Source organism: Sipha flava, unplaced genomic scaffold (genome assembly GCF_003268045.1).
Source record: "Sipha flava isolate LNK unplaced genomic scaffold, YSA_version1 248_pilon_pilon, whole genome shotgun sequence".
NCBI classification, from domain to species: Eukaryota; Metazoa; Arthropoda; class Insecta; order Hemiptera; family Aphididae; genus Sipha; species Sipha flava.
This window is the reverse complement of record NW_020272897.1, coordinates 380267-405460: the sequence shown is the minus strand read 5'-3', so window position 1 is coordinate 405460 and position 25194 is coordinate 380267. Positions and strand designations below refer to the sequence as shown.

The following is a 25194-nucleotide window of genomic DNA, read 5'->3' as shown; positions in this document are numbered from 1 at the left end:
GATAACAGAAATTCTAATGATTATAAATTATTATAAATATGGTTGGTCTTTAATCACTGTGCTATAATATTTATGTTATGTATAAATATATTTAATTTTCTGTTAAAACTGTACTTATAATTGTAATAATTGATAATTTTTAAAGAATGTAAAAATCGTACAATGTAATTTTTCAAATTTGGTTTAGCTTAAAACAATTTTATATTTCTACCATATTTTTAGAAGATGTTGAATTACTGAAAATTTGATTAAAAATTTAATTCAATGTAACCTTTTAACATTTTTATTGCATGGTGAAAAAAAGTCACATTGAAAATATTTACTTTATATTTTACAGTTTGTAGCTGGGGCTAAATTACTGTGTCCTCTGAATGAAAAATGTATGTCCCAAGTGTTTTATAACGTGTTTTAGTTTTAATCGTAGAAATAAGTAATAACAATTATTTAGGAATTTCAACACAATTTTATTATAACTTTTATTTCAAAATAAATTGAGAATCATTATAGTAATCACATAGTAAGGTGCATGAAACAGTACATTATTATTACATAATAATAATAACAATTGAGGAACTAGGAACTAATATAGGAACATAAATATTAGATATAAGAATATTTTCTGTCCAATCGTTAAGGTATACTTAAAATTAAATTTTAAAAATATTTTACCATAATGGAATGTTGAGACGTCTTAGAATTATGTCAAATTAAAATTTAGAGACACCAACGGCTGAGGTGCAATTTCAATGAAAATACTGGGGGTGCTGAAGCTATTCTATCTTATTCATGTTCCTTAATGGTTATAAACACCCACAAACTGTACAATTCAACAGTTATTAAAATATTTGGTAAATATATGAATATTTCTAAATTTAAATTGATCATTTTGATTTTATATTTTTATAGCGCGTATTACGAATTAAATGTCTGTAACCACAAATGTTTTATTACCTAAATGATCACTATTAGATTCTGACTGAAGCGAAGGATATTATGGTTTTATAATGATGTTTGTATTTTATTTGTTTAACACTTTTTCGGATAGAAATACTGGTACGAAAGTTTTTTTAAGACCTTTTTTAGATTTTAAATTGGCATGTGGTGGTACTTTAGATAAGTAATTTTTTTAAATCCTAATAGTTTTTCTGGACGTGAGGAAAAAACTTTCCTGAAATGGTAAAAATACGCTGTAAATAAGACTTTCACATTTCAAATTTTAGTTATGTAGTCATAATTCCAAAAGTAATGTGGCTAAAAACTTGAAACTTTTACCCTATAGCAAATATATTTTTTTTCGTATTGCGAAATATTTTCGTATTGTATAATAATTTATATATTTATACAAAAAAAAAAAATTAAAAACTACTATGTTTTTCTATACATAATAAGTTATGAGTATTTAAATGTAAATGAACATAAACACATTTGGGGGTGCTAAGCATACCCAAGCCCCCCAAATTGTGCCTATGGTCATGATTAGAGCATAGGACTGTAAGCATTTGCATATTTGTTTTGCATAATCACAAAAGTAGTAGAGTACGAAACAAATACGTTTCATGCTTTCACAAAGCTAGCTTTGAAATTTCATTTTGCATATAAATGCATATTTTGAGTCCTTTTGTTTTTAGGGCATATTTTACACTTTATGCGCTATTTTATACTTTTTGAGACTTATTTAACTTAAATCGATTTTTTCCAAAATAATATTTTTATTTGAAAACATACAATTAAAATGTTTGGATAAAAATTTATTTTTAATTTTTGTCTTATAATATGGTCTGTGACTGTCCGCGGGCACTCATTTTTCCTAGAAGCGATAACGACGCTATATCATACTTATATAAATTCTATGCATCACCATGTGTACACCATGGCTTTTATTCGATTAGAATTTATTTATAAAACGTTTCTAGACACGACAATAATCAATATTTTAGTATTTAGTCTCGGTTAGTTCTACGGAAATTATATTCGTGTTAGAATGCTGACTTATTATTAGCCATATTATAAATTTATTTGAACATTTTAATTTGTAATAAAATGCCGAAAAATAAACAACATTTAAGTAGTCGGTTAAAAAATGTTTTATATCTGAGTTTGGTGCCCATACGTTTTCGACCGACGGAGTCCTGTACTGTAATTATTGTGAGGTAAAAGTAGGGAGTGAAAAACGGTTTAATGTTACGCAACACATTAATACAAACACAAAAATTCCATCAAACGTAAAGAAAAAAACCAAAATGTACTTGAATTGGTTAAAGTACAACAATTGGTGAGTAATTCTAAAAAATCATCTTTCAATAAAGACTTATGTTTTGTAATGCTATCAACCAGCATACCTCTTAATAAGCTAGGTAACGTTCAATTCAAACTGTTTTTGGAAAAATATACGGGAAACCAATTCCGGTCATTAGTACATTACGCAAAGGCTATGTCGATGAAATTTATTCTGAAACTATGAATAAAATTAGAAATACTATTACTGGTAAGAAGATCTGCGTATCAATAGATGAGACCATCAACTCATTAGGTCGACATATAGTAATCGGTACTCATGAAATCGATGGTCCAGGCCAAACATTTTTATTGAATTCCTAAATACTGACCAAAGCTAATCATTCGACTATTGTGAAGTTATTTGATAATTCAATGCATCTATTGTGGCCAGAAGAAGTGCTTTACGACGACGTCTTATTGTTCTTAAGTATTGCGGCGCCTTATATGGTGAAATCCGAGGGAATCGATAAAAATATTCTATTCTAAAGTTATTCATGTTACTTGTATTGTGCACGGGTTTCATCTTATTGCTGAAAAAATTCGAGAAAATTACTATAACGTCGATAAAATCATTGCAAATGTCAAAAAAGTATTTTTGAAGGTGCCTTATCGTGTTGCAATATTTAAAGACAAAGCGCCCAATATTCCACTACCGCCAGATCCTATTATAACAAGATGGGGACGTGGATAAGAGCCGCTGTTTATTAATGTGAAGTTAATAATAAGTAATTATAATATAATGTAATAACACCTCGAAGTTATTAAATCTATTGTCGACTCTTTGGATAAGGAAGACGCTATTTCTATTGAAAATTCACAAAATTATTTTTCTGAAGCAAGCCTTGCGACAAATTTAGTATTTATCAAATCACATTATGGATTTTTAACTGATAAAATTACCAGTCTTGAAATAAAAAATATTTTACTTAGTGATGTAATCGATGCAATACAAAATGTTAGTTTGAAATTGAGTCAAGTCCCTGGTCCAATTGGAAAAATTCCTAAAGAAAAGATGAATGATGTTCTGAAAAAAAATATTGGATATCAAAGTTTAATTAGAATATCAAACATTTTAAATAGCGAAGAAACTTCAATGGACGAACACCCGAAAATTTAAGCATAAACGATTTGGTATACTTTAAATACGCTCCAGTTAACTATGTTGATGTTGAAAGGTCATTTTCAATGTTCAAAGTTCTTTTGGCAGACAATAAACCATCTTTTCAGTTTGAAAATTTAAAAAAACATTTGACCTTTCAATGTAATTTTCAAGGTAAAAGTATTATTAACGTCAATTAAATATATATTGGCTTAAATTAATTTTACTAAACCATAGTTATTATTTTTTTTTAGTGTCAGAAGAAGCAGAAAATTAAGAAAATAAATTAAAATGTATTCTGTTTATTTGGCTATAGTATATAATATATTTAAATTATATAATTGTTTTGACTTATTTTAAACAATATTTAATTTATTAATTTAAACAAAAAGACTAAAAAAAATTTTAAGTGCATATTATGGGGTTTTTAAGTGCATAAGTGCTTACATATTTAGAGCTTTTTTAGAGCTACAAGTCCTCTGCCCTAGTCATGATGATAAACAAAGAACATGAAACGTTTCATTTTACCCAGTTAAATAATAAAATTGAAGATAGTAAAACATTAATTTATTTACTTATCCTATAGGCTGTAAGATACTTCTCAATAGGTTTAATGGAATAATAATATAAATCTAATTAAATAAATACTTATAATTTTATTATTTGTATTTTTAATACTATACAGTACTTATTTATAAAAACATAAAATTGTATCTCAAATATAATGTATAGTAGATTGAGGTGAATAGGAACGATTTTAATGGTTTTTTATAGATTATGAACTTAACTTTTATGGTATTGATATCACAAAAACTGTTTTATAAAGATCACATATATAGAAATATATAATATACCAAAATTAAAGTTTATAAGGTTCGCGTAATAACGATTGTCATACACCGGGGAGAAGCCAGTGTTTCCTAACTTTTAATAAACCGAAAACGGGTATTTAAAAGAGAATAATATCTGATTTCTGAGTACAAAATAGTAAATAAAAATTTACTACCTAATGATTTTAGTATTTGATTATCGGACAAAGAATGGCCGACTTTTTAAAATTTCTTAGAGTGGGACATTTGTCATAGTCTGCCCCTCCCCCAAATGACGCCCCTGGCTTGTAATGAATGTGGTGAAATTTTTAATTCAAAAATGAAAATAATTATAGACATAAATGTACATGCCGGTAATCAATTAGGCAATATAAAATGTTCTTATGAAAATTGTGAAATATCATTTAAAACATTGAAAGCATTTTCCAAACATTTTTCATTGGATCACAGTATGAATATTCAAATTGTGTCATTTAATTTTAATACTATGGAAGGTAATAAAAAAAAAAAAATAAATAATAAAAATAATGTTAGCAAAAGAATAAATAAAAATGTATTTATAAAAATGTTGTTTAGAATTTTTTTTAAGTGGAAAACAGATACTGAAAATCAAAAGAAATGTCTGTATATACGTAGAACATCAAAAAAACAAAATAATATTGTAGAATATTTATATTATGTTTGTCATCGTTCAGATGTTCTAAGATCTTCAAACACAGTAAATAAACTTATTACATAATAAATGTATTTATTTATTTTTTAACAAAATTATATACATGCATGATTAGGGAAAGGGAGCTTTAAAAATTATTGGATCAGAAAGTGAATTTTTATATACCTATTTTATTTTAACTATTATTATACTAAATTCAAAATTATTTTGTGATAAGCAATATAGTTTATGATAATAGTGTAGTATCGCCATATTGGAATAATTTGTAATTTTTCCTGTGAAGATCCATTCGTTTATATGTATAGGTATTTATAAATTATAAGATTATCATTGAAACTTTCACAGTTCGGTGGATGGTTCGCAGTGGTCGGTCACACTGCATCCGCTGTCGAGTACGGATTCACGCGGTGAGATGGCGGCATGTTCGGTCGGTCAACGCCAGTGATGGGCACAGTTTCTACTATTGAGCAGTATTTGATATATTTTTTATAGATAAAAGATAAGACTACAAAAGTTACAAACTATCGAATAATTTGTTTGAATAATTATCGATACTAACGAGTATTTTCTTATCAAAAAAACATTCGAATAGTTTTTATTCTAATGAAATTACTAAATAGTTTTGATTTTGTTTAAAATTAAAATACCTATAAATACCATAAAAACTGTTGACATTTTTACTAACGAAGATCAACTTATGAAGAACCTTATTTTAAATTTTAAACATTTTTTATTGAAAATTTAAAATGTTAAAAGAAAATTATGATTGAAGACTTCTTCACTAAGTTTACTATAGGTATCTTGAAAAAAAACTATTCATCAGCTATCTCAAAAACAGAATATTTCGGTACAATGAGACATATAAGCGTGCGCACGGGGTAGAGAGGCCAGACACTTGACTACTCTGTGAATCTTCCCTCGCTCACCAAATTATTCATTATTATCACAATAATAAATAACCATATTATGTTCAACCACTTCGAAACATTCGTAAACGGTAAATACATGTATAAGAATATTGGAAAAATATAATTATCAAGTTAAAGAAATTACTCTATCCAAATTTGTTGTTAATATTAAATGTTAATGTGTTATTTATGACTACTCTGTCAATAATGTCTGCGCACGCTTATGATCGAGACTATCAAATAGTTCGGGTACTATCAATAATTAAAAAACTTTCGAATAGTTCGATTATACCAAACTATCGGTTATTTCGATAGTAACTAATCGATAGTGCTCATCGCTAGCTGCAGCAGCTGCTCCTGGCCGACGGGATGCCATTGATTCGGGTTGATGTCTGTGCGTTCGGTGGTGTAGTGCGCGTACTATAGTGATTAGATGTTGATAGAACTACGTTGTGTTAGTAGCTCGCGATGTTCCGTAATTTTTGAACGACGTGCTGTTTTCTATGTATGTTATTTTTGACAACACGACCGTTTTCGCCTCGCGTTTAGGTGCTCCGGTCGCGGCACCGTAATGCGTCGTGCACACCAAGTGATAATGCGGCGGACACCCAACGACCTATCGTTGAACAACATTCGTGCAACAGTTTGAAGAGCAACCGTGATAAACTGTAAGTTCGTTTTACAGGATCATCAAAATTACTACATATTGCGTTTGCTGGTACTCTGTGTCCGATGCCAATTGAATTCCGGACGGTGAACTAACGGATTGGTGTCTGATCTGGGACGGGTATTCATTCTTTCCAGCTTACAGTTTGTCTTGGGTTGTTGCTGTGTATTTTAATCCCCTCGTTCATAATAGGTAGTACAAATCTACATAGTTACTGACTTGTTGTATTCTCATTCATTTTATTAAAGTTTCTCCCCCCAGTTAACATGGGTTAACTGTTTGTGTCTTACTCTGTAGAGGTTTTTTGAATTTCTAAACTTAATTTATTGGATTTTAATATTTTAAAACACTCCTTTTGAACAGAAAATGCACTGTAGTATTCATATATATATATTTGATCTACTAAACAATTTTTAAACTGCATTTAAATGTAACTGCAAAATTGTTTTGGTTAAAGTTGTATCTGCTAGATGGGTACCAGGTGTCTTTTCGATAATAATTTCATTGTCTTAACTGTATTGCTTTACTGATGGGTATTGATAACAACCCCTATTTTTCATAAAAATTCATGCTACCTACCCATTTTTTTACACATTCATAATGATATGATACATTACCCTCCTCTACCCCTTCCATATGATTATAATTTTTAGTAGAATGTCAGAGTAATAATTTTTAGTAAAAGTTATTTTTATTAATCAAATTACACATTATAATTGGTTAAATATTAATCTGTTATTATTTTTTAAACAAAAAATATACTTTTGTCTGGTATAAATCTGAAAACAATTTAAAATTTTTTTATTTTAATGTAGAATAATAATTCAAAAATGTATTAGTTATATTTGAGTCCTCATTGGCTTTCTTGCTTAAACTGGCTTCTTGAAAAACACCTTCATAGTAGTCATATTTATTAGTATTTAGTAGATACACATTTTTTGAATCCATAGTGCACACTTCCAGTTTCGGCCTACACACTTTGTGTCGTGGTTCATTAAAAAATAGGCGCTAATCGATAAAGATTTTTGATAGTTAAATATAACAGGGAGATAAATATTGTAATAATAATGTAATTTTGTTTAAATATGATCATATTATTTAATTACATTAATAAATGTGTAGACAAATATTTCATTTATGTTTATATATTTTAATGCACAATATGTAGGTTTTATGTTAAACTTAAACTCTGAAATAGTTTTTAAAATATAATTATTAATAAAAAGTGACATTATACAATATAAGTAATAATTAGATCTAATTAAAATATATAAATCACATTAAATTGTTTTAGGTATCTATTTTAATTACAATTACTACTTGTAAAATGTAGTCCATTTATGAAAACTTATTTGTATTATCATAATTATATTATACTCAAATTTAGTGATAGTTGATGGTTTATCACACATTTTTTATTTTAAGTTATACCTGTTGTATAAAAAATTAGTAAATTTATGGTAAATGAAAAAAATTATACACTATTCTGTAGGTTATATATACCTATTTAACCTATTTTGAATAATTTTTATTAAAAAATGTAGTTTGATATTTTAAAAGTACTTTATAAATTTTATTAATTTTTGACTAATAGGTAATTTTCTTAAATGTTTTGAAGATGCAATTAATATTTATGGTTATAGTTATATCAGCGATTCCGATTACACTGTGAATATTGGTATATTTATAATAATTTTTGTTATTATCATTTTCGTAGGATGTTGCCAGCTCTATAATTTAGTAGTTTTTTCAGATGTCCTATGAATGTTATTGATTATTTTCATTGTATTTTAGCATATCATATAGCAGCTTTTATGTCTTATCCAATAATTCTTAGAATTGTTTTTAGATTTACATTTTATTATTTACTATATAATTATATATTTAGATAATTTAAATGTTTGTCAAATACCTAGTGTCTTAGTATTTAACTATACAATATTGTTGTTTGATTTGATATGATATGATGTTATAAACATGATTAATGTATGTTATTGTTTTGGTTAGATTTTATGAATCATCTTTGTAAAGATAATATCTTTATATAGTAATACTAATTAATCATTTTGTTGATAATTTATGACACATTTTTAAAAATTAGGCTGTCTCAGGTTAAACCTTCAAATTAAAATAATAATAACTAAAAACTATTTTCTTTAGGTACTTTAAGTACTGAAAATAAATAAAAAATATTATTATCGTATCGATTAATGATTTATAAGGATAATTCTTATTAATTTTTATACTAAAAAGGAATTTAAAATTGTTTTATAAATTTGTTAAAAAAAAAAAACAGAAATGTACCATTAAAACTAATACTCAGTATTTTGTATTGATATTTTTTCAGTTAATTCCTTTTGTTAATTTCTTTACCCTCATAATTACCTATCCATTTTGAATTTCAAATTTCTGTACAATGACGAAATATTATTTAGATATCTGTGTAAAAATTATTATATTATATATATTTTAGTATCTTGGTGTTTCTCATGTGTACTTTTTTTATTTGCCTTAATTTTTTAGTATAAGAATTGTTTTGAATCAAATAACCTTTGGTTTGTAATTAATGTTAACAATTATATACCACCAAAAACAAAATAAATATTTTTATCTTCTGGGAATTTTTATAATTTTTGGTGAAAAAGGGAAAAAAAATTTGTTAAGTTTAGATGTTTGTTTTTAAGATCATATCCTTTGCTCTTAAGTCTATTGGGAATGTGGGAGTTTTTTGATATTTTTTATTACTTAATTTCAATAATATATTTTATGAATTAAATACATATGAAAAAAGTTAATTATTATGTATCATCAATTTGAATTACTAAGTTTATATTTTACACCCACTTGTATGGCTGCGTTTAACTTTTTATAGCTTAATCTCTGCTGTGAAATGAACTTTCTTAAAAGAAACAAGTTTTATGTCATCCTTAGAACTTATTTTAAGTTCTTTGATTGAGATGATTGAGATAATATTAATGTGCGAAAAAAATTGTATATTCATATTTGGAAATCTTGCTGTATCGAAGTATTTATTTTTTTATGAGGAAGGAAGCTGCAAAAATTAATTAAATGTTATATAAAATCATAGGTACATGTACTTCATAGGCCTTAAGTTTTTTTTTTTTTTTTTTTTTGTCTTTGTTCGCACATTATAGCTAAGGCTTGAAGTTATTTACTGATAATTATTTATATACTTATAGGACATATGAAACCGCTTTGTTTGTATTTATTGTTAATAAAATATAGCGTGTTTTCATTTCATGGAATCGTTGTAATTAGTAATTTAAAAATAAATTTTATATTTTAAATTGAATTATTAGCAGTAGATAAAATGTTATATTATATAATGATGGGTTAGTAATTGTATGCATAACCTACATATATACATCGTTATGCATAATACATTTATAATACATCTTATGTGTTTATTCTATATAGTAGGTAGTTATTTATGCAAGAGTAAAAGGGGCATGACTGAATTTGCAATAATATTGCTGTGATATAGTCACATCTCATTGTCGATTTGCTTATCAAATTTATCTTTCTATGATTAATAAAAACACGAGATAATTATCAATGATAATTAGGTCTTTATTTTTATGAGTTAATATTATAATAGAATTGATTCTTTAAAGTATTGTCATTATTATTAAATTAAGATGTTGGTTTTTAATTATTACAAAACTATTTAATTTGGTAATTTTATTTATAAATAACATTTAATTAAAAAAAAAAAAAAAAAAATAATAATAATTTACAATAGGTATTTATTATTTAGACAGTGGGGTTTAATTTTAATATGTTATTATATTTGCGAAAAGTACCATGTTTTCCGTGATTTATTTATATTTTAAGATTTACATACGAATATAATTCAGCGATAAATAATATTTAAATTATAATAATATGAATTTTTCGTTTTTGATTTATGTACATCTGATAAATCTAAAAAATGATTAATTATTATAATAATATTAATATATATATGATACTAAACTTGTAATAACATGCTATATGTTAAAAAAACTTAAATAACAAATATATAAATAAATAAAAAATATTCAGTTGTATTGAGTAAATTTACATAAAGAAACCAATTTATATACAAATTTTTTTAAATATTGTTACTTACATTAGAATTAATATAATCAACTAATATTATGTATAATACTTTCATAACAATTTTTAAAGATTATTATCTTTTTGTGTTAGAATAAAATTGTATTGTCTTAACATTAATTTGAATATAATTAACCTCCTAAGTTTTAATACTTTTATGTTTTGGGCAGTGTAAAATATAACTGGTGGGTGTCTATTTTACATAAGCATATGAAATGTTGTCAAAATTGGTCGTGTAGGTGAACAGTTTACCCGTTTTGGAATGTACCGTGGTATGAGATTTGTTTTAAAAGCTAGTAGTTCTTTCGTAAATTAATTATTTGAGTAGTTAAAAAATATTTTTACTGAAGTTCCAAGGCCATTTATTAGATTGCCTATAATCTCCATGTATTCTAGTTCATTCTTCTGTTGAAATCGTAAAATAATAAAATAATTTAATTTATCATGGGCTTCTATTTCATACATAAATAGAGTGATATTAAAATAATATATTTTAATTTATGTTGTTAATTTGTTTTAACCTCTGTTTTAAACATTCATTATTTTTTTTTTTTTGGTTTATACTGTTGAACAGTGGCGTATCCAGAATTTTTTTTTTTTTGGGGGGGGTTATAAAAAATGGAACATTAATTTTTTTTTGAATTTTGTGTGTTTTTATTATAATCAATAAACAATATACATACACTAAACATTTTCGGGGGGGGGGGGGGTTATAACCCCCTAACCCCCCCTGGATACGCCACTGCTGTTGAAAATTGTAACACATCAATTATTCTAAAACATCTTAGTCCACTAACTGATTTACAATGCCGGAATAAAATCGAATTAAAGAAAAAGATGAAAGAAGATATATTTGGCTAGGAATTTGAAATTAAGCAATCGAAAATAGATTAAATATACTAATTAAAATTCTAAATTGAAAATTAGTGGATGTTAAATTCATTTATTTACCTTTTATTTTATGTACCTTGATGAAATAAGTACTTATGTTATATAGTTATACATAACTTTACAATTTGGTTAGTAAATAAAATAATTTTAAAGTACAATAATTTAATAATAATATAAAGTAACATAATAAAATTCTTTCGTTGAATAATAGGTTATTCATATGCGGATACATATGCGAACAAACAATAGAAATAACTGAAGCATTTACAATTAATTTTGAGTTATGATTTTCCACCGAAGAAGAAGTCATTGGTCAATAAATATACCATGTTGAAAAATTGCCTAACGAAACTAGTGAATAAATATTACTGCAAAATTGTCCTCATGAATCCCAGGGAATTTAACAAATAATATCTATAATAGTGAGTTAAAAATACTTTAACTACAACATTATCACTAACAAAAATTAAAAAAAAAACATCAAAAGTATTATATGATTATATAAATAGGATTTCATTTTACTTGTAAGTATACTATGATACTTTATATTCACGGGTAACTAATAAAATCAGTTCATTCACTATCAAAATGTCATTCAGTCTTTTTCGATAAATTAAATGTAAACTGGACAATATTTTTTAATAAGATAAAACTTATAAATTATTCTTACACCATATACACCATTATATATACACCATTTTGGTTTTAAAACTCATTACGTCGTATGTCGTTTGAAATAAATGTACATGGTTTTGAAAAGAAATAATACACAATAGTAGACTTCCTCAATGGGACATAAAGTTTGTCACAATGGGTTCAAACTAGAGTTCTTAGTTTACACCATGAATTCATACATGCGAGTTTATGGAATCCTTATACATCTGAATACAATTTTTTAATCCACGCGTTCTTAGTAGACGGAAATTATTATTCATGATCACGTATTTTATGTTATTTATGTATTTATGTATTCATATATTCTGTAATATATTTTAATATAAAAATGATCCTAGAAATTTTATCTCCAAAGCATTCTTGTGAGTATATCTAAAGGCTTCTTGCTTCACGGTAATAAAGTACACGAAAATATTGGGACACCTATTCTCTCCAATTAAATTAAACTCAATTTAAAAATTTCCATGAAATACCTTATCTCTGAAATAGGAGACTAGTATTTCAATATAGGCGCTTTAGAATTAAAGTTATACTATATCAATATTAAAGCAATCATGTGAATAACATCAAATACATAATAGATTATGAACAATAAAGAATACAAATTAAAATCAATCAAGTGTATCCATTCATTTATGTATATTCGTTTATTCTGTATAATCACATAAACTATTTATGGTTTAGAAATTATGCGATTTGATACGATTCATTTGGTTTATCTTATTCATTGATAAAATGGCTTATTTCAATTATGTTTAAGTACTAATATTTACTGTCGAATATTATATTTTAGTATATAGTGTATTACTATACCATTTGTATCCTATTTATAGTCCAATAAGAATATCAGTCTTTTCGTATTAGTTCAAATCAATTGAATATAGTGCTTATACATTAATATAAAATCAATATAATATGTTTTGTTTTATTTTTTACTTAAAATAACTACGTAGATATATGTCAACGGAGCAAAATTTTATTTATCGATTTCACACAAAATCATGGTGGCCTGATATTTTCTTTACATGGTTGTTTATGAAACTCAAAATGTTATTTATGTTTATTTATATTTAAAACAAAATTTTAATTTAATTTAAATAGTTTTCTTTCTATTTGCTTTAAATTTTTTTTTTATGTGGAAACCTATTTGTACTCCATGTTACATGAAAAAACAAATGATTAATGAAAATATTTATAAATTAGCAATTTTAATAAAAAAAATTGGATAAAAATTTGTTTCACATTTTTTTAATTTTACTGAATTACATTGAAAACTTTTATCTATTAATATAGCATTAAGTCTATTTTTTAAAATTTTTGTTTGTTTTAAGTGATTTAACTTCAATGTAACACAAATAACCATAAAAAAATAAAACTAAATAAATCATAACTGCTTAAAATATTTCACAGTTGACTTTTCGTTTTAATTAAATTTTAAAGTTGCGCCAAACTTGTTCAATGCTTATTAAATGCAGTGTTGTTACATATCATTGATAATTGTTACCGATTATTAAATATGATTTACCCTGCAATTTGAAGAATACATAGATATATATTTTAAATTCCGATAGTTGGTGTAATGATAGATATTTTGCGTAAAATAATCATATTGGTTATTAACAAAATTTTTTTTACCTATTATTTATTGTATTCCCAACTTAGTAAGCTGTGTAAAAAATTATGTATATATATATGGTATAATTATGTTAATTCATTCAGTTTTATAATTTATTGAGAATGGATTAATAGTAATAAAACATGTAAATAGGTATTTTTATTTTTCCAAAAACAAAATTTACTTAAAATGTTGTCATGTATTTAGAGTAAATAAATCTTATCTAAAGTGTCAAAATTATAGTATATACATTGTAATGAAGTATTCCTCAAAACTTATATGAAATAATCTTGTAAAATATTTAGAATGTCTGAAGTATTATTTAAAAACTTGAGAATGTTTCAATATATTTTGTACAACTTGGTTTATTATTTCTCAGCTAAGCTTTTGCTTGATGATATGTCTTAAAAAGCACCAACATTTTTTTTACTTTTGGTTTAAAAATTGTGAAACTGTTCATCATGAATTGCAACAATTCGCCATTATTTTTGTGTATTTTAATTTTATAATCGTGTATTATGATGTATTTACAATACTATTATTTATAATTTAAATATAATGTGAATCTCTCTTCAAATTAAAAATTAAACTTCCGAGAATAATATTGATGAAATTATGCTTAAGTTAAATATTAATTCAAAGTCCATAAGTAGTTTTCATTCGACGAATGTTAAATTTTGCTATATTACATTCCTACTACTATGGAAATGGCAGAACAAATCGGTACGAGTTGTATATTTTGATTATAGGAAATAACTATTATTATAGTTGTGTTGCATACTCAGTCGTATCTCGGTAAATCTGATATGTTTAATTTTTGGTGATAAACAATTATTAGTTATTAAAATTCATTTGAATTCTGACAGATTATAATAACTTCAATAATGACCGATAATTGACTTAAATTGTTTGTGGTTTAATTTTACACCCATCGTAAAGAACATAGTGTTGTACTTTATTCTATGATAATAATATATTATTAACTGTTTTAATTTAGTATAATAGACGACCATAATCATAGATTATATTTTACGTGAATATACGAGTAGTCCGACTACTCGTTCGTTGTACACAAGTTCTCAGCACGGTATCGGAGTATTATGGCTACAATACGTAGTCTTATTAGTAGTTTGTACTAAATAAGTGTATGCGTTAAATTATTATCTCCGCCTCAAAATCGGTGGTTGGCATGGAAATTGGGTCACGTTCCTGCGTTTTGTAAACACATACCACTTGTGACACGTCGTTGTATTATTCTCTCGTACGCGCAAATGATGCGTTTTCCATCCCGGCGACGATGGCTTATCGGCAGAAAGGAATTTTACGAAAACATCGTCGTTATGGAACGTATTATGCTATTGTAGCCGCTCAAAAAGATACACGTTCTCATGACAGTGGTTAACGTGAAATACCGCAGTCGCGGTGCCGGCGTCGGCACAACTCGTTTTCAACAATCGGTGTGGCATATCACGATTTGACCGCGTGGATAGTAGGTACCACAGATGTAAAAAACAACTAGATAGTCGACTGCAACATTACGGGAGGACATGAATCATGGCCGCCATATGCAAAGCAGGCAATGTTTACAAATTTTGTATAGATAATTGATAATGTGAATAATACGTAATATTAAAATAAATAATAAATAAATAGCAATATTATATATCTGTGTATGTTGTATACATTATAAATATCCCGGTAAACAATATCTTATGTGTGACACTGGATGTAAATGAAGTAAATTACGTATAATAATGTATGAATAATACAGTTTAACATTTTTTTTGTATTTTTTATAATTGAGATTAGTTATTAAAAATGTAAAAAAAGTAGCAAATAGTGAATATTTAAAATTAAACGTCAAATTTTATATTTAGTACAATAAAAATGATATAATTAAACTTTACAAAAAAATATTTTATAATAAATGGATATTTATGGACGTATATAACCGGCATCATGTGTTAGAGTTAGGTATAAAAATAGATTAATATTTGTAATCCACATCATCTATTATGGGAACTGGAAATAACGATTTCATAATTGCACAATCATAAGTGAAGACCAAAGGCGTATGAAATTTTGAAATGTTTATGGTTTTTAAGAATTATGATTTATGATATGAATATTTTATGTGATAAGGTTAATATGTAAACATTGCCAGCTTCGCATATGGCGGCTTTATTTCAGTGTAATATCGAGTAGGGTATCTAGTTGTTTTATATATCTGTGGATAGTACACAGTTCTATATCTCTTTCTCTTTCTCTTACACACACACACACACACACACATTCACATTCGCGCGAATTTTTGGTGTGTACAAATGTATACGCACAAGCAACAGTAATCTGTCGTTCAGTATCCGCTTGAGTTTCAAAATATTTCCCTTCTACATTGCTCGTTTAACGTGTATTAGTTCGTTACACAGGTGTAAGAAACCTCCGTCGACGTGGCGAGCAATACAAATGAGAATATTCTTATTTCCCCGGGTGATAGTGCACTTGTACTACGTTGTATAAATGGCGTTCATCGACATTATTCTTATTCACATCTCACCGGTTGAATAACGTTGATTGTGATTACTGCAAATTGTTTTAAAATACTACAAAACTTTCGGTTACAATTACTAAATTGAGGATAATAATTTAAATTTTTTAGTTTTGAAGAAATGATTTTGTCAAAATAGTGTTTGAACTGCGATTTTACGACTATTATTTATTTGCGATAATTTAATTAAGACAACGTTTGCTATTAATTTTAATTTTCTTTTTGACGGAAGTTTAGCGGCATTATTTATACATTTTTATTTATTATTATTATTATTTTATTTTATTTTTATTTATTTATTTATTATTTTCATTATTCATATATTTTTCTGTGAATGAACGTAAATTAAATTTTGTTTGTTATCAAGTATATAGCATACATGTAGTAATAGAATTAGCGTCGTTAAGCCGGGTTCACACTACACCGTGATGCATATTTTACCAGACCGTGTGTTTTAAAAATATGTGATACCAATATATATATATCTTATGGTGATGCTATCAAAATTTGGTTACATATTTTCGCAGTTTTTTTATTAGATATGAAATATTTTCATAAGTTTCGATAAATAATAACTGATGAATATTAAATTATATAGTAGACAGTATGTATTATATTATTATTAGGGCTTGAAACTTAATGCACTTAAAAAGTACTAAATATGCATGCACTTATGCGCTTAAAAAAGTACAAATATGCTTCAAAAATATGCACTTAATTTTTTTTAACGCAAAAATGTTCATAAATAAAGATATTTTATTAAATATACTCGTACATAACAGTACAAATGTTGTTAGTATATTATATTAAGCTAAACATAATTTCTAAGTATAAATATATAAGATAAAATAAAATAAAAGTAAAATAAATAGCTTGAAATTTGAAATTTTCTTTTAAAATGTTCCCATTAGGTTTTTCGTAGTGTCATGAAAATAATTTCAAGGTTACTTAGCAATAAATTGAATAGCACAATAAAATCATGCAAATGCAACATCTTCCGAGCCTTTTGTTATTATGAATAATGTTATCATAGAATATTAAATTATTATTATTAAAATCGGTAACCACACGTTCAAAAGTTGGATAAAATCAACTTCACGGTATCTTATGGTTAGTGAGGTAACTTGTACGGTATACCTTAATGTAACAACATGGTTCAACCAATCAGAGATAATTATTTTAGAAGACACGACACGGCACGGTATAGTGTGAACCCGGCTTTAATCTGTACATTTATTGATAGTAAAGTGCACTTACGAATGAGTGCGCTTTTATATATTTTTTAGGAAATACATATGAAATGTTAAGACTGTGTAAGATTTAGTATTCAAGATGACCTAACTTCAAAATTATTTTAAAAATCAGATTAATTTTTTTTGAATCTGAATTGTATTTTGATACGATAAAGTAAAAAATTCTTAAGTCCTATTACAATTGTATATAGTTCTTGTTTTGACAAATATTATGAAAAGAGTATGTTTTACGTGTGCGTTGTTATTAAAAATATTATATTATAAACGTTATAATACTCTATGTTATAATACTCGTAGAACGCCCCTGCATCGCGCATACCTTTTTCTTCTCTCGCACCCGCTGCCGTCGCTCCTCGTAAAAATGATTTACGATCACATGTTGTGTATATTTTTCTTTTTTTTTCTCTACATTATCTCCATTGCCTCTCTGCCGCGTTCCGTTCAATCGCCTACGCTTATTATTATTATCTTTTTCTTACGTGACGAAAACGCTTTCGCCCATAAACGATACAACACTCGCGTGTGTGTGTCCTTCAGTCCTCGATCTGATTGCCTACCAATATTTGAACAGAAGAGTGGCAGCAGCGGTTTGAGACGACACAGTCGGTGACCGGTTGTTGGCGATAATAACTAGCGCTCAGCGGGGAGAACCGCCACCGATTGGGTATATATATCTCATCCGTTGTGTTATTTCTCTTCCTTCAAATACTCGACCTACTATAATGTGATTTATCACATGTTTTTGGGTATAATGTAACTTAATATTTTAATATTTTTTAATCTGAGTGAAGTAGGATTGGTTTAGACATAACTTTATTTCTCGATAATTTTTAATGCATATTTCATTTTTTGCATTTAAAAAATATCTTCGGTACTTACAAGAATTCTCTAAAATTCTAGTTTGTTAATGATGTTAGTCGTTAATTTTTCAAATCTCGATCTGCAATCGTTTTTTAGCCCGACTGTGGATTTATATGCCTCAATATTTAGATTTTTAAAATAATTTTACTATGCTTTATAAAATATAAAACTTATTTAAAATTTAAGTCAATATTTATGGAATGAAAATATATTAAGTATCACTATAAATCTTAATGGGTTTTTATAAATTTAATGAAAACAAAATACAGTTTTATTACTGAAATGATGAGCTATTGTTCCAATAATAACAAACAACATGCTTCGTACTAGTTTTTTTATTGGAGAAACTGGGTGTATATGTAATCAAATCTGATGATCAGAGATATATTGAAAAAATAATAAATTGTCGATGTAACCTAAACATCAATGTGTAAAAACATATTTGTGTATTGGTTTATAGGTTATTTTATTTTATTTTTTTTTGTTAATTTTGAAGTCACTACTAGATTTACAATTCATTAGAGAAGTGTTTCCTAAACTTCTTATTTTTACCGGCCATTTCCAAAAAAAAAAAAAATCCGACCGACGCCCCCTTAAAAAAAATATTGTTATAAAAATATGCAATGAAAAATGAAATTTATTGTTTATAAATATATATATATATATATATATATATATAATGTATAAATACAAATGAAAAAAAATATCTCAATGAGATGGATGTGGTTGGTGTTTTGCTAGAAGTTCGTTGATATTAGGTTCAATTTTCGTAAGCAGCATTCTTAAGTCCCCACAATTAGTTATTTGTAACCGTTGTCTTTTTTTAGTTAGTAGATTGGTTACTGCACTAAATTTACGTTCAACCAAGTAGGATGATGAAAATGCGATCAAAAATGTTTGTACAACAGCTCACAATCCAGGATAAAGTATAGGTATCTGCTTTTGTAGCCAGAATACTTGGTAACCTTCCTTGAACTTTAATTTTAATTCCTCATTTGTAGTTATTTCTATTAATTCTTCTTATTTTACAGAACCTATGATTTCTGTATTTAAAAATGGATCTAAAACCCATTTGGGTATGTCCATTTTAAGAATACCACCCCCTTTTTGTAATGAAATAACCCCCAATTAGCTTGTAACTTTCATTGCCCTCCTGGATAGCTCTAGCGCCCCCAAGGGGCGATATCGCCCACTTTGGGAAACGCTGCATTAGAGTATCGTAACTATTTTATAGACTCACCAGAGAGCTTGTTACTTTTTTTTAAAATAATTTTTATAATTATTATATTTGTTAGTACTAGCATTGATTTTAGAATTTACTCACTAGAATATATTTTAAAACTAATTATGCTAGATATTTGGTATTCATTGAAATATTTAAAAAAAAAAAAAAAAATAAGAAATGTTATTTGTCTATATTACATAGTTTATTATTATTCACATATCAACCATTTCTACAATTAAATATTTAATTAGTGTTAAATAAATATTATTATAAAAAAATTCAAGGTCGTAGTAAAAATAAATTTAATTTGGTAACCTTTATTCATTAATAATCCTAGGGATAATATCAGTCTTGAAGGGTTTTAGGTAGAAATGAAGTAGTATATTATATTAATATAATACAATATAATTTAAATAATATTATATATTGAATTAGGTGGAGTATCGACTAATATTTGTTACTCGGAAAGACGAGAAAGGTGTCTGTTGAAGATGTAAGCAATTATTGTACAATAAATACACATAGTATGTGACAATAGTTCGAATTAATTTTGTTATTTAATTTATGAGGTATTTATAACTAAGAATTAAAAATTTCATCCAGAATTCTTAATTAATATACTTTAAGACTCATGAGTTTTTGAGTTATGATTATATTTTAGAATATCCAAAATTATTGAATTCATAACTAAATAATTGAAAACAGTTAAGTAGCATATTACCTGATATTTTTTTTCAAATAGACCTATGGTTACAGTTACTTTTCATTGATAAGTTTAATGAGAATAGTAAAGTCTAAATTAAATTAGAAATTATGCTTTGTAGAATTTGATGAAAATCCGTCATTACTCATTAGTTCAAAATACCATAACAAATAATCTTTATCAGTATCTTTTTAAAGTATAATGGTTTAACAATATATCTGAATATAATGAAGGATTATCATACTAATGTTTTAATTTTGAATTTTGATAGAACAGAAGTAGAATTAAATAAATTAAATTCTGTAACATACAAATATATTTAAACAAACATATACACATATAGGGAGGGGACTTCCCTATTAGACGGAATACTCCCATTTTTTTACATACTTGTGCCGCGTCCTGCTTTAATTCTTAGCGGGACGCATATATCATTTTTTTATAAGTTTTTTAAATTTTTGTCCCGTGTTCTTCCGTCTAATAAGTTAAGTGTTATGAGTCTTGCTAATTATTTTACTTTGTTCAAGATACCTTCTTACTCTATAATTTTTTTGTTGTTTTTTTAGTGTCCTAAATCCCGAATATTTTTTTACAATATTATATTTTAAAAAGTTATGTGTTCCGAGAGTTAAAAAAAATCCCAACCCTATACTCATATTAGTATATTTTATGATTATTAATATTAATAAGTAAGAATTGCTATTCTTATTATGAAAAATATTTATTCTTAATTACTGTAATGCGTTAAGTATTAACAAAAATATAATTTACAAAATATTTTAATGGATTTTTACTAATCGATGGTTAGATTATAGAAGGAAAACTTCATTGTAAAATATACGTATTATTTATTTCGTTTGATATATAAAATTTATTGTATAGTTACAAAAAAATCTGTGTCCAATTTTTGACAATAGTGGTGTTGTTACTTCAAATATTAAAAACTTTATGCTGTTCAAATATGTGTTTCTTTGAGTGAGTATTGTCCAGAATCTAAAAATTATTAGATATACCATATAAATATTTAATTTTAAATTATTGTGTTTAACCAATTTTTTTTTTTAATCCAAAGCTTCATTACTTATATATTTCAATTTTTCTACATTTCAAATCTATTAAATTATATGATTTATTAAAATTTATAATATTTATTTTTTTGTTTAGACAAATGTTAAAATAATAAGAATATTTTAATAAATCGAATGTGTTATTTCATGTTCCAAGTTATTACATAATTTTTCAATATCAGCGATTTATAATAACAACTGTTTCTTTTTCACAACAGTGCAATCAATAATGAATGAATGGAATGTGGAAGTCAGAACCTAGATTCAGACGATTATATTTTTAAGCTTTTTGTTTCTTTGAATGTAATGGTTGAGTAGTTGCGCCAATTTTTTTACCCGATACGAAATTTACAAATATATTATTTAGTTTTTTAATTATATTTTCTGATTATTTTAAAAATATAAACCACGAATATTATTATTGTGTATAATGACACTTTTGATAGGAGGTTAAGTTACTGATATTGTATTCATGCGATTGACATAAAATGTATTTACGCGTAGTATAGATTGAACGAAATTTGTTTTAGCCAGATCAGTCTCATAAAGGGTGAAATGTGTTGTGGTTTCGAGTGTAACAATATGAATTTCTAAGGTCGAACACGCGGTACACAGTATTGATAATTTTAATGAACGACTCGCGAACACGTAATCTCGAATAATAAAAGTCTGTGTGGAATTCATCGCACTTGGTCCCGTTGTCTGTACGTGATTAATTAATTAAAAAGATGAAAACGAAACGACGCGACGTCGACGACGTCTGGTGCCGGTGGAACGTGCGCTGCGGGCGGCAGGCTCTCGTGCGTCTCGTTTGCCGTTGTGGTACCTATACCAATAGTAGAAGCAGCGTCCGACATCTGGTCTGTATGTATATGTATACAAGCTACGACACGCATAAAATACTACGATATAAATTACGCAAAAGGCATTGTTTTCTTGTAAAATAAAAAATAAACCTGTATGACTACTGCCGAATACCTAGAACCAATACGAATAATAATAACTTTGACCGATGCACTTGTTACACATGTTATTATGTTATGTTTTCGCAAGTTACGAATGATGGTTTGTTAACCTCCAACGCAACGATGATATTATTTGTTCTAAATTGAATGCCTGGCTGTAGTAGATAAAAATAAATATCAGGATAATTTTTATCGGTCTGCGATCGAGACCAAAATTCATTATTATATGTACGTAGATTTTTCTTCTCTAAATGTTAAGATGTAGACTGAGGCAAATAAAAATATGAGCGAATGATTTATTCATAATATATTCAGAAAGATGTTTCTATACATTTGCCTACGTAAATACTTATTATATTTTTAATTTTTTTACTGTTCTGTTAATTGTTTAAATTATTTGAGTTTATAAAATGTATCTTAATGATTTATATGATTAATATATATTCCTAGTACTTAAGATATTCAGTGTTAAACTTATTATTTTTATAAAACAAGCTGTTTTTACTGTAAAGTTTATGAATTATAATGTGGCTAGTCTCAATTTTATTATGAAATGATCAAAATAATATATTAAAACTTAAAATTTTAACAGACCAAAAACCCAGGAACTGTGCTATCAAAACGGAAGAAGGGGTATTTATCACCATTATATAATATATATCATAGTATATTTCTCGATTCTATCCATAAATATGTTTACTGATATTCATTACTGTAAAATGTGCATTGATAAAGAATACATCTGAGAAAGATTGTGTGAGTTACTAATGCTTCACCTTCACCATAATCTCAATTTATTATAGATATATTATATATCATACAAGTATTCTTTCATTTTTATGTAACTAATATTATGAAAATAAGAAGGTAAAAATCAGTAGATATAATAAAATACGTCATTATATTCGATTCCAATAGTTAAATTTATGTACCAGTATTTTGTTAATTGTATAATTTTGTTATAAGCATAATACAATTTTATTATTTGAATATTCGATTATTCGTTCTGATTACAGATATTTTAATTTGATTATATATATTTTTTTATTTATTAAATTGTTCTTGTTTTTAAATAAACCCTCCTGAAATTGTTTATAACTATATTTTTTAGCACACAAATAAACAAAAAGTTTATTTTTTAAGTATTAGTAATTATGATCAATATTAACAGTAAGTATGGAAGTATTTCGTGTAAAATTAATGGTTATGATAATTGTGTTATCTCCTTATAAATACATATAACAATTAAGTATTTAAATTAATATTTTTTAACATTTATTTTATCTGTTTTGTTTAAATTATTTTAAAGCATTATAAAAGTTTAATTTAAATCCTATGTGTGTATACTTTATACATATAATTTAGTCATTGAACTGATTAAATATAAATAACGTTTCACATAGATTGTTATGATTTTATTTTTATGGTAATTGGTATTTTATTTTAGTTTTAAAGAAAGACATAAACAAAAATCATGAATAATAACCATAATAGGGTTATGTTCATTATATTGGTGTATTTCGTTGTTGCTCTTGATCACGATTTTATGATGATGAAAACGAAGTATAATTTGTATACAGACGATGCAATGCATATTTAAAGTTCAGTCCACTTTAATTTGAATAGTGGTTTCAATAGGACAATAGCCACGAAGTGTATATTTTCATCTTGAGTTTTACATAGCATTTTATTTTTTTTATTGTTGTTATCCAATTCAGTATTTCAACAGTATTCAGAATGTTGAATAAGTTCAATTCGTAAGTTAAAAAAATATTACCTTCGAATTAAATTCAGAATTGTTTTGTTTTTTACTTGTAAAATTTCGTATGTAAATACAAATGGGTTGAACAAAGTAAAAATTACGCAAAAGAGAGGTTATACATTTTCTATTTTGTGTCTGAAAAACATAAATTGTTTTACTTGAAGATTGTTGAAAACAAGTATCAAAAGTTTATTGAATAATTTTTTATTTTGTACATTAATTTAGTATATTTTTATTTTATATTTAAAGGTGAACCATGGATAGTGTTCGAGCTCTGGAGGTAATGGGTCTCCTTCAGGAGAAAATAGCTTTCCTTACTGGTGGTCGAGATAAACGAGGGGCACCTGTAGTTACGTTTCCTTCTACACCTCGAAGAGAACGAGCTAAACTTGAAGATTATCGACGACTATTACAATACTTTGGTTCCATCCCTCCGTAAGAATGTTTTCTTTTGTATTTATTATGAAAATATAATTTCATTGGTTACGTATATCATTCTGTTTTATTTGAAAGATAATTTTGAATATTATTCAATTTTACTTGATATTAATATAATGTTAGTTCATGATTATGATGGTACATTGTGTCCCAATATTATAAGTTCTTACTTGTATATTTGTATCTTAAACAAATTAATTGTTAAATTTGAAATTAATTATATGTATATTTTCATCTGATAATTGGGTGGAATTTTAATTTTTAAATAAATGAAGAATTATCATACAAATTTATGCTAAGAAATGAATTCTTAAACAAAAATATATTAATTATATATTTTTGTTTAAAAATTTTTGAACTAAGAACTATTTGTCTCTCTTATCAGTGTTTTTGATGAATTATGAAGCCATTTAAGGATTCTAAAAATTTCATTAAATTCAGAATGAAGCTAAGTTAACTTAAGTTAACTACTCAATTTTTTTTAAAAAAAGTTTTCCAATTTACAAATATTTAATATTAATACTTAAAAGTCATGAAAATTAAATTTATTAGTTAATAAATAAAAATAATCTTTATCTAAAATTGTAGTTTTTCTGTAATTTTCGAGTTCAATTAGCA

The 25194-nt window shown here is 26.0% G+C and overlaps 1 protein-coding gene across 3 annotated transcripts in view; it reads left to right on the top strand.

The window, feature by feature from the left end:
• Positions 1-6145: 6145 nt before the first annotated feature.
• LOC112684291 (triple functional domain protein) overlaps positions 6146-25194 on the top strand; it is a 91261-nt gene continuing 72212 nt past the window's right edge. For 2 of the 3 annotated variants that reach the window (XM_025555724.1, XM_025555722.1), the window contains exons 1-2: positions 6147-6455; positions 24388-24573. In XM_025555724.1, coding sequence (XP_025411509.1) covers positions 24395-24573 — 179 coding nt within the window. In that variant the 5' untranslated portion in view covers positions 6147-6455; positions 24388-24394. Of the gene's footprint in view, positions 6456-24387; positions 24574-25194 lie in introns of all 3 variants that reach the window. The other variant, XM_025555723.1, reaches the window with a different exon arrangement.